The 11,488-nt window shown below is 34.0% G+C and overlaps 2 protein-coding genes and 1 long non-coding RNA gene across 12 annotated transcripts in view; all 3 read left to right on the top strand.

Moving 5' to 3' along the window:
- Nucleotides 1–4,748: 4,748 nt before the first annotated feature.
- Nucleotides 4,749–5,224, top strand: LOC142236310 (uncharacterized). The gene is made up of 2 exons (XR_012721981.1): nt 4,749–4,974; nt 5,031–5,224. It is a non-coding gene; the product is annotated as an uncharacterized LOC142236310 (long non-coding RNA).
- Nucleotides 5,225–5,581: 357 nt separating this feature from the next.
- On the top strand, nt 5,582–6,537 carry RpS17 (ribosomal protein S17). Its single transcript, XM_075308667.1, has 3 exons — nt 5,582–5,683; nt 5,962–6,113; nt 6,183–6,537. Exons 1-3 carry the CDS (start codon nt 5,681–5,683, stop codon nt 6,421–6,423), a joined length of 396 nt encoding a protein of 131 aa, XP_075164782.1. The 5' UTR covers nt 5,582–5,680; the 3' UTR covers nt 6,424–6,537.
- Nucleotides 6,538–7,799: 1,262 nt separating this feature from the next.
- Atat (alpha-tubulin acetylase) overlaps nt 7,800–11,488 on the top strand; it is a 106,993-nt gene continuing 103,304 nt past the window's right edge. For 6 of the 10 annotated variants that reach the window (XM_075308634.1, XM_075308638.1, XM_075308639.1 and 3 more), the window contains exon 1: nt 7,804–8,182. The gene's annotated coding sequence lies outside the window, so the exon portion shown is untranslated. Of the gene's footprint in view, nt 8,183–11,488 lie in introns of all 10 variants that reach the window. The other 4 variants (XM_075308653.1, XM_075308651.1, XM_075308652.1 and 1 more) reach the window with 2 other exon arrangements.

Raw genomic sequence — 11,488 nt, 5'->3', positions numbered from 1 at the left:
CATCCAAAACTCGTCGGAAAAGCACCGTCACTATTGAGAATTTGTACCACATCAAGTTGCTGTATTAAAGAATCGCATGAGTTCAATTATTAGGAGACTTTTTAGATACATTTAGCACGAAGCCAATAAAAGACCCCTCGAACTGTCGAACCAAGTGCATTTTAAGATAGTTGTAAAAGAATCATTCCCATCAAACACAAGGATGAGCATTTTTCATAGGTAACCAGGGCTGCCAATAAAATTTCAAGAAAAATTGTCACTTTTTTCGATAAAAATCGTCATAATCGGCACTTGCATTTTAAAAATCGTCAAAAAATCGGCAATATAAATACTATTAAAATTAAACATATTTTTTGGGTAAACACAAAACAAAAGTATTCTTTTCACATACAAAACAGAAAATTAATGTACACAACTATGCATTTAAATAAAATTAAATACAAAGAAATCAGTTTTGTATGCAAATAACATTAACATAAAAATCATTTTCTAGTTAAACAAAAATATTTCGTAATTTTTGGATAAAAAATATCTATTTTTCTAAAATATTGTTATTAATTGAGTAACATTTTTATTTAAAAATTAAATATTTTGAAACTTAAGAAAAAGTCCCGTGTTTTCAAAAACAGGTGGTTTTTATGGTGTTTCCGATAGATATGTCTATATGTGGTTATTTTTTATACTGTACTAGATTCTGAGTAAATCATTATCAATTTTGGTATTAAAACAACTTGAGTTATTTCATTTTAGGTTATTTTTGGAACGGAATATTCCTTCCAATGAATTATTCTCCAGCTATCATCTAATTTTAGTTTTCTGCTAAAAAATTTCTGCGTTTGCTGTGGAGTGTAAAGGAATCATGATTATTTGTACGAATTTTGACAAAACTCGAAAAGCCAAAGTACTCCATGTTTAGTTTCCGAATTTTTCCCAAAATTTTTCAAATTTATTTTAATATTTTCAAAAATTTCTTCAAAATGTAAACACTTTAACTCCCTAAACTATATGTCTAATGAACGGAGTTAATATCGTTAAAATCGGAAAAAATCGGAATTGTCCATTTTGTGAGTAAAAAATCGTCAAAATGCCGATAAATCGGCAAAATTAGCAGCCCTGTAGGTAACGCCATAACAATTTGATAGAGAATCCCATCTTCAACATTAATTGAAATGGCCTTGCAAATTGCTTGCTTTCAACAAATTTCCCAATAGGATTGAAGCATTACAAAGAAAAGTTGTTGCTAATATGTTGAGAAATTGTTGCTAACGGTGAGTATTAAGTTCGAGTTTAGCCGCAATTTTTTCACTAAAGTGAAAACTAAATCAGTAAAAAATGCATAAAATTATACATATTTGTTGGGAACAAATCTACTTTAGCACAAGTTTTTAAAAATAAACAATTTTTTTTGAGTGTAGAAGAAGGGATTTCAAATCAAATATGTAAAGTAAAAAATTTGGCGGAAAAGCCTAGTTTTCGAGATATCAACATCTGAAAATCGGTATTTTCCTTTATATTTTTCTTAATTCTAACAGCAATTTTTCATGAAATGAATAAAATTCCGTTTTTTGCGTATTCGTTTTCGAGATACCGACCCTTAAAAATTGGGTATAGGTGGCCGGACTTCGGCCGGGATTTGACACTTTCTCCTATAGACAGGGTCCAAAGTGGGCTAACGCGAACCCAAAGAGGATACCCTGCCAACATTTTTTGAAATTGGGGGCGCTTCTGAGAATCCCCACTACGTCGAAAACAATCATATACGACATCAAAAACTCGTCGGAAAAGCGCCGTCACTATTGAGAAGTTGTACCACGCCAAGTTACTACGAAAAAGTTTCTCATCAGTGCAAATATTAGGTGCCTATTTAGATCAATTTCGAAGGACGCCAATAAGAACCCCTGCAAACTATCAGAAAAAGTGCATTTTAAGGTAATTGTAGAAGAATCATTGTGGTCAAGTAATGCGCTTTACAGACTATCAGTTTTTCCGGACGACAGTGCTCGTGTCGAACATATCCCACATATTGGACACTTTATAAGTTAAGTCCGAAGGCATAATCGATACTGCTGCATGTTTATGGGATCGATAACACATTTGCCGATTATTTACTCATCGCCGACAAGTCGTATTGATTCGACACACTGTAAGATTCTTTGCAAACACCGACATTTCGTCCGGAATAACTAATAGTCTGTAAAGCGCATAAAACACGATTGTGTAGATGTTTATTGATTTGATTAAACATTTACAATTTCTTATAAATATAACATTTTTCGGTTTATCTCATCACATTTAACATAATTTTTTGCATTAATAAAAGAATGATGTTGAGTTTTAAGTAGCAAGTTACATATTGCAGCGTCTATCAGCCAGTTTGTTTATTTTCGATGGAGACAGCGTGCCTGGAAAAATATTTGAAAAACGATCACTTTATTCTATTTGGAAAGTCGAAAATTGTTCACCATATACCTTTCACATTTTAAGGCCGGTACTATGTTCATTCTTGCGAAAAATTTTTATGGAAACCATTATTTCGCACATAGAAAGCGGCGTTTTTTTAGGTAGCTTGGAGCGCTATTTTACAGGGAGCGATATTGGATTAAGTTGGTGGTTGTTGCTTGTTTTTACAAAATAACATTTTATTTTTCCTTGGGCAATTGATCTGCTATTCCTTTGATCCTTTGTATAGTTTCGGAACAAAAATATGGTCCGTGTTTGATTTATAAACCCGCACAAATAGTTTTTAATAAATAAATTATTTCTTAATTCACATTGCAAATGGCGCCGTGCTATAAACGTCAGTTTTTCAACACGAAAAAACAAAGTATCACAAATGGAAAAAATTTCGCAAATTTTTCGCATTTTTTGGTTTTGTATGGAGTTTCAACGCGAAAACCGAACAGAGTACCGGCCTTTAAGCGTAATATCTATGTTTTCAGAACTTTATTTTCGTTTTTATTTAAATAAAATATAACAAGCTGGTTGCGCTTGGCGTTTCACAAAAAATAAAATGGCTCTTCTAACAGTAGTGATGGCAAAATACTTTCATGTACATTTTGTACTTTTTGATATGCTTCCCCCATCACAGTTCGCGATGGTTGTGGTGACATTTACGAGTCTGTGGTAGCGATGAGGATGAAATGGAACTTTGAAATGCTGGCAGGGTAGGTACCCGGACTTCGGCCGGGATTTGACACTTTCTCCTATGGACAGAGTCCAAAGTGGGCTAACACGAACCCAAAGAGGATATGTAGCCGGCCTTTGGACGGGGTTTGAGACTTTCTCCTATGGACAGAGTCCAAAGTGGGCTAACGCGATTCCAAAGAGAATAGGTACCCGGACTTCGGCCGGGATTTGACACTTTCTCCTATGGACAGAGTCCAAAGTGGGCTAACGCGATTCCAAAGAGAATAGGTAGACGGCCTTCGGCCGGTGCTTGATACTTTCTCCTATGGACAGGGACCAAAGTGGGCTAACGCGAACCCAAAGAGGATAGGTAGCCGGCGATTTTAGCGGCTAAACTCGAACTTAATACCCACCTTAAAGGCCGGTACTATGTTCATTCTTGCGAAAAATTTTTATGGAAACCATTATTTCGCACATAGAAAGCGGCGTTTTTTTAGGTAGCTTGGAGCGCTATTTTATAGGGAGCGATATTGGATTAAGTTGGTGGTTGTTGCTTGTTTTTACAAAATAACATTTTATTTTTCCTTGGGCAATTGATCTGCTATTCCTTTGATCCTTTGTATAGTTTCGGAACAAAAATATGGTCCGTGTTTGATTTATAAACCCGCACAAATAGTTTTTAATTAATAAATTATTTCTTAATTCACATTGCAAACGGCGCCGTGCTATAAACGTCAGTTTTTCAACACGAAAAAACAAATTATCACAAATGGAAAAAATTTCGCAAATTTTTCGCATTTTTTGGTTTTGTATGGAGTTTCAACGCGAAAACCGAACAGAGTACCGGCCTTAACGTGTTGAATTCTACTGTTGAGGGTAATGTCTGTATTTTGTTGAGAACGCGATTTTCTCAACAATTTCTCAAATTGAATTCTAATCTTATTCTTTGAAAAAATGTGTGAATGCGTATTGAATATAAGCATTTCTCCAATGCATGTGTTTATTGGGTTGTGGTCAAGTAAAACAGGATTGTATAGTTTTATTAATTTGAATAAAAATTTATAAATTCTCCATGTATAACATTTATACATCTAAAATCACATTGCACATAATGTTTTACATTAATAAATGGATGTGTTGTGTTAAAAGTTGCAATTCTGCTATATTTTGCTGATGTACCATCGCCAGCCGATGTGTTTATACTTCATCAAGGCAGTATGTCTGAAAAAATATCACTTCATTCCAATTGGAATGTCGACAATTTTTCACTAGTATACCTTTCGCAATTTTAAGCATATTAATTTCATAAAATATCAAAATGGCTTTTGTAATAATAGTGATGGCAAAATACATGTACATTTCGTACTTTTTGATACATTTCCCCATCACAGTTGGCGTTTGTTGTAGTGTCACTTACGAGTTTGTGGTAGCGATGGGGATGAAATCGAACTTTGAAATGCAGGCAGGGTATTTTAGCAATATTTTTTGGTCTATGTTTGCTGATTCAAATAAATTATGTTAGTCGAAACATCTACAGTGACTGCTTTTCCTTTTCATCAAACAAAAACTGCTATTATAGCAGACTTTTTTGCAGTGTGAATAAGAAATATCGTGACCCTGCCAGCATTTCAAAGTTCCATTTCATCCTCATCGTTACCACAGACTCGTAAATGTCACTTCAACCATCATGAAAAGGTACATCAAAAAGTACATGAAAGTATTTTGCCATCCCTACTACGATTTTATTTTTTGTGAAACGCCAAGCGCAACCAGCTTGTTATATTTTAATTAAATAAAAACGAAAATAAAGTTCTGAAAACATAGATTATACGCTTAAAATTGCGAAAGGTATATTGGTGTACAATTTTTGATTTTCCAAATGGAATAAAGTGATTGTTTTTCAGATATTTTACAGACATGCTGCTTCCATCAAATAAAAACACTAGTTGATAGACGCTGCAACATGTAACTCGCTACTTGTAACTCAACATCATCATTAATGCCAAAAATTATTTAAAATGTAATGTGATAGTGGTATAAATGTTATATTTTTAAGAATTTGTAAATGTTTACACAAATTAATAAATATCTAAACAAACGTGTTTTACTAGACCACAATGATTCTTTTACAACTATCTTAAAATGCACTTTTTCTGATTGTTTGGAGGGTCCCTTATTGGCGTCGTTCTAAATTGATCTATAAAGGCACCTAATAATTGCACTCATGCGAAAAATTTTTGTAGTAACTTTTGCGTGGTACAACTTCTCAATAGTGACGGCGCTTTTCCGACGAGTTTTTGATATCGTATACGATTGTTTTCGACGTGGTGGAGATTCTCAGAAGTGTCGTCAAATTCCAAAAATGTTGGCAGGGGAATGTACAAAAAAATGCTCAAAAAACATTTAGCATTGTTTTTGTAAGAGCTCTGGCAATACTATCAGCCATCTAAATACGTAAAAGCTGCTGGCTATGAAATTCACGTTTGACAGCTGTCAAAATGACATTCAATGAAATTTGCCTTTTTGCTGTTCTTTTCCGGTAAAATCTTTCACCATGGTAGGTGTCGGTTTGAAAACTTTTTAATTAAAAATCAACAAAATGCAATAACATCAGTGACAATTTGTGAAAAATAAATAACAAGAAATGTGCAAAATATAAATGTCTATGGATTGTTGATGCAATTTCATCAAATAATGCATAATAAAACATGAAAATCCAAGTGATAAACAATGCTAATTTTATTTTGTTTTCCTTTGTATGTTATCCCTCCTTTCACCACTTCTGGGCTGTTTGTAAATCATCAAAAAAAACTTCAATGCTGATGGCAACCAAAGGGTCGTGTAAGAACCAAGACTATCAAGAAGGCCGCTAAGGTCATCATTGAGAAATACTACACCCGCTTGACTTCGGATTTCCATACCAACAAGCGTATCTGCGAAGAAGTCGCAATTATCCCAACTAAGCCCTTGAGAAACAAGATTGCCGGGTAAGTTCTATTCATGGCTATGTGAGGAAGTTTGTCATTCTCTAATTTGTATGTATTTATTTTTTGCAGCTATGTTACCCATTTGATGGGTCGTCTCCGCCACTCTCAAGTGCGTGGTATTTCCATCAAATTGCAAGAAGAGGAACGTGAACGTCGTGATAACTATGTTCCTGCTGTCTCTGCATTGGAACAAGATATCATTGAAGTCGATCCTGACACCAAGGAGATGTTGAAGATGTTGGACTTCCACAATATTCGTGGTCTCCAATTGACCCAAACCGCAACCAACACTTACTCCCGTAGAAACTAGATCATAAGTTCTCGTTCAAGATGCAGTTGCAAATGATTTCCCTGTTTTTTGGGGAATGATTTTTGACTTCAATAAATACCGAAAAAAAATGTGAAACAGAAGTGGAAAACTTAATCGGAGAATGTAGTTTGAAATCGAAAAATCCGAAGTGAAACAGAGTGAAATAGTACAATTTGTGGCTCTAGGCTTTTTTCTTGATATTACAAAAAAAATATGAAGCCAAATTGAAGTTGTTGCTACCAAGTCGTAAACGCAGTTTAGCTCTGAGCGGTTAATCTAAAGCTGACAATTGTCTATGCCTAACCTTCTGACATAAAAAAGAGTCATGGGTATAAATCATACCAATAAGCTTGACAAAAACTGCACAATACACGATCGCGTATTTATAATTTCTCGTAACAGTAATGGCTTTCTTGGCAGTTCTATGTACGAGATATAGTCACAGTCATTGTGATTATGCATCTGGTACCCGTTTCTATCGCCGAAATTCTAAATGGGTCCGAATTTATCCGTAAATTTTAAGGGATACATATATATCGCGAAAAGCCCAATAGTTCAATCTCATCAATGAATGTATTCGATTTCGATAATGAGGACCTTAAAATCTACGATTTTCAAAAAATTAGATTCTATCGACACAGAACACATGCAGCTATGAAGTTTCAATTCGGTTACGTAGTTTTCCTAAAAAGGTAGCGACACTAATGGGACATACATATGTGTCCCATTCTACGTCTAGGGTAAAAAAATGGCCGACCAATACAAAAACCTTAAGATCTTGGCTAATAGGAAAAGTAACAATTGGAATGTCGACAATTTTTCACAAATATACCTTTCGCAATTTTGAGCATATTAACTGTGTTCTTTATTATTTTTTGTTTTTATTCAATAAATTGACAAGAAACTATTTTCGCTTGGTGTTTCACAAAATATAAAATGGCTTTTGTAACAATAGTTATGGCAAAATATTTTCATGTACATTTTGTATTTTCTGATATGCTTCCCCCATCACAGTTGGTGATTGTTGTAGTGTCACGAGTCTGTGGTAGCGATGAGGATGAAATGGAACTTTGAATTGCTGGCGGGGAGCCACCTCACAGTCATGAGGAAAGATAAAATAAATTTAAAATTATCATGGAATTGTCGGCGTTTCTCAAATATCATACACCTTATATCAGCGGCACCCAGTTCTGTTCTCTGATGGCTTTAGAAAACTGAAGGAAAATAGGATTTAGAAACTACTTTGTAATAACAAATGTTCTTCTTTATAAATGTTATCATTTAATTATTATTTTGGCAGACAATTCGAAATTATAACTGCTGGTGTTTCTATAACCAATTAAAACAGCGCTTCAAGCGCTACGAAGTTTATACCAAAACGCAGCAATCATTGAGCGACATTTCTTCCTCTTGTATTTTCTACTGTCAGATGTCGCCATTACAAAAAACGCTGCCGGCGGTTTTACAATCATATGTTTTAATGGTTGTACCTTTCTTGCTCTACCATATGCGTCATCTGTTGAATATTGTATGGGGCTAAAAAAAACATTAATTTGTTGTTTTCGTTTGTGTATTAAAAGCAATAGTTGTTTTTCTAATTTTTAAACCCATAAACAGTACCATCCAATGAATAAAAAATTTTGAAAACAGTGTCCTACATTCAAAGGTGACTACAGCAACATTTAGGATTAAAGGTTGGCGAACCCAACTTATTTTTTGAAAACCCTCCGACCATCCCAGTTTACCAGAGGAACTACATGTAAGTAAGCAATGGTAAGCACGCAATGTGTAATGGGTCGTTGTTGTTGTAGTTGTTTGTATTTTCGAGTTTTCAGGAAATAAACGTAGTCCAACCCCACTACTCTTATAAGTTGTTAAATTTAGTGCACACTTTACTGGGGTTTCTGTTGTAAGGAAACAAGATCACGCATATTACATCAATATTGACGACCTTCATCACAAAACTAAAATTCTTTAAAAAATGCAACCATTGTTGTGCTTCTACGGTTATGTGAAAAAGCATAGTTCCTAGTAATAAACCCATAAAATTAAAAACTTGATTCTGCCATCGTGCGTCTGCGACCAGGTTTTCCAGTCTTTCCTGCGGACCCTACTAGCTTACGGCCCGGAGACTTGTTCCATGCGGACTTACTCCAAAGTGAATTCACAGCGTATTATTTGGCCTACATCATTTCATTTTATGAAACATATTTCTAATATGAATCCTACATGACCAATGAGATATATTACAATATACAACAATATCCGAGTTATTAGATATATTTTGAAATAGCTAGAATGGAGCTCATGAACAGGAAATACGTCTTCCAAAATGCGATAACGCAAGCTCAGAGTGCCATATGTTCTCAGTAAATGACTGGGCAGGGTCCAAAGCTAGCTATAGTGAATTTAAGGAAAAAGGTGACATTCATGAATGAATTTCGAATAATAGTAACACGTTCCTTCAGTCTTTTTGGATTAAAAAATATTGATAAAAATAAAAAGTAAAATAAGTGATTTTTTTTTTTAATTTCTTTGTTCAAATGAACTTCCAATGCAAAACTTCTAAAGCAATGTAACTAGACGAAAGACTATTGGATAGTTGGGAAGAACTGTCTCTAGCATGTCTATTTGAACTGGTTAATTGATGTGTTGAAAGCAACCGGTCAATGGGGGTCAATTTACCCTTCACATGACAACTCCATGTTAACCATCGAATGCCCCATTTTTTGTGCCAGCTGATAAAATAGTCGAGATTTATAACACAAAAGCAAGAAATTGAAACAAGCAAAATCAATACAATAAAATCCAGTATATAATACAAGGTCTTTTGTAGAGTTTTGACTAATTTTTGTTTTTATTTTACCCATTTTTGTTGTTTTTTTGACGTGTTGTACTAAAAGCTTCACCTAAAGGCGGGCTTGGACATTAGAGGATTAATTTGACAGGTCACCTAACCGATTAAAGGACCGGTACCGGTTATAAAGAACAAGTGAAACGACCGATTCGGTCGCATGCACTAAAAGGGTGCCCTAATAGTTGTAGGCCGACGATTTAAGCCAGAGTTTTATATTTTCTGACTTACGATTGGGTTTCGATAAATCTTTCTGTGAACCAAACATAATTAATTTATTACAACTATTATTAAATTATTGTAATTTAACTAGACAGTGCCGATTATAAGAGTATTGTTTTCATATTTGGACGACTCTCTTAGCACGAAAATTACGTTGAAATCGGTTGTAAAATCTGAGGTATTTATATGTTAGCTATATCTAAATCCGATTAAATATTAGAATGATAATTTTACTCTTCATACAAAAGTCACATTGATATATATTGTAGGTGTATTTAAATCGACCCTGAACAAAATGTTCACTTGTGTCGATTGATATGAAATTGCAGCAAATTCACAGACTGACGTTCGAACCAGGGATGTGGAGTCGAGTCAATTTTGCTCGACTCCGACTCCGACTCCAGCATTTTTATTAGCCTCGACTCCGACTCCGGAGCTGATTCCAGGTGGTGTACCTAAATCTCATTTTAACAGTATTCCAATTATAATTTTAAGGTGTAGTGTTCGCAAAATAGACCGATATAAGTGTTCCATTTTGCCAAATGTGTTTATATTAGAGGTTTGCACGTGACACGAAATTGTCGTGACTCACGAAAATTTTCGTGACTCACGTGTGAGTCGTGAACGCTTAAAAGTTAAATTCATTTGCAATTTTAGTGACAACTAGGATTTTAAGAGTTTAATAACGCTCTCGATTTCAATCTTGCTCATGATTTCATACACGTCCCTCAGGTAAATTATTCATAAAATTATTCGTGAGTCACGATATTTTTCGTGAGTCATGACATTTTCGTGCGTGAGTGTGCGTGAATACAAGTTTTCTTTTCGTGAGTGTGCGTGAGCGTGAGACCTACCAAACAATATCGTGCGTGAGTGTGAGTGAGTAAAATATTACTCACGTGCACACCTCTAGTTTATATGTCCTAAAGAACCCTGATTTTAAATTTTGATACGACTCGACGACAAATCTCACCATTTTGGGAATGTAAAGAACTCTACATTTTAATGTCAGGCCAATAAATTAAAATACGACACAAGACTATATAGAGACCACATCAAAATATGTGTAGATAACAAGAATCTCCAGAATATGTATTTATAAAAACAAAAATTAATTAGGCTTCCAGATGTTTAAGAAGTAAAATCCTGGTATTAATCTATATAGGCATTTATAAAAAATAAAAACAGATGACAGGAATAGCTGGACTGGTGCGAGTATTGTTTCTATAGAAATAATGCAAAGAATTTCGAGTGGCTTCGATGAAGCAAACATTCTCCCAAAAGACAGGCTCAGATGGCACGTTGGCAAAGGTTTAATATAAAATTACAGCTTCTAAGAACATCGGGTATATATGGAGATTTCTCAAGTAATTATCTCCATATACAAAATCTGGGCCGACGGGAAATTTCCGCATTTATTTATGGATCTCAAATAACTCTAAATTCAAAATTTCTGACAAATCTTAAACTGGGAAAAAGTTCTTAAAACAAATCGGAAAATGGGTTTATATGTAGGTTATATCACAAAATTGTCTGGTATGACCCATCTTCGAACTCAACATGACTGCCAAAAAAATTTAGAACGTTAGGTTCTACTGCTATATTACCTTAAAATTGTATCTTTATCAAGAGTACATATAGGGTCAAAAATCGATATTTTAATATGTTAAAAATGGACAATACAATTGATTAATTCATCCCATATTCTAGTAAAACCTACTTTTTATATCACCGTGAAATTTCACCATATACATATAAAAAAATTTCACGAAAATTTTTCCAATTAAAATTTTAATTGAGTTTTAAAAAATATTCAATTAAAAATTTAATTGATTCAACTAATTTTTTAATTGAAACAAAAATCAATCACAAAAGTAATAGTATCAATTAATTTGTTAATTGGATCAATTAACTTTTTAATTGACCTTCAATTATTTTTTTAATTGATACTATCATTTCTGTGATTGAAGACATTTCAATTAAAAATTA

Source organism: Haematobia irritans, chromosome 4 (genome assembly GCF_050003625.1).
Source record: "Haematobia irritans isolate KBUSLIRL chromosome 4, ASM5000362v1, whole genome shotgun sequence".
NCBI lineage: Eukaryota > Metazoa > Arthropoda > Insecta > Diptera > Muscidae > Haematobia > Haematobia irritans.
The sequence above is the reverse complement of the archived record's forward strand: the minus strand, read 5'-3'. Positions and strand labels throughout refer to the sequence as shown.

Excerpts from the sequence above, each read along its gene's own strand:
- RpS17 (XM_075308667.1), top strand. Across the intron at positions 6,114-6,182 it reads TTGAGAAACAAGATTGCCGG|CTATGTTACCCATTTGATGG; the intron begins GTAAGTTCTATT and ends TATTTTTTGCAG.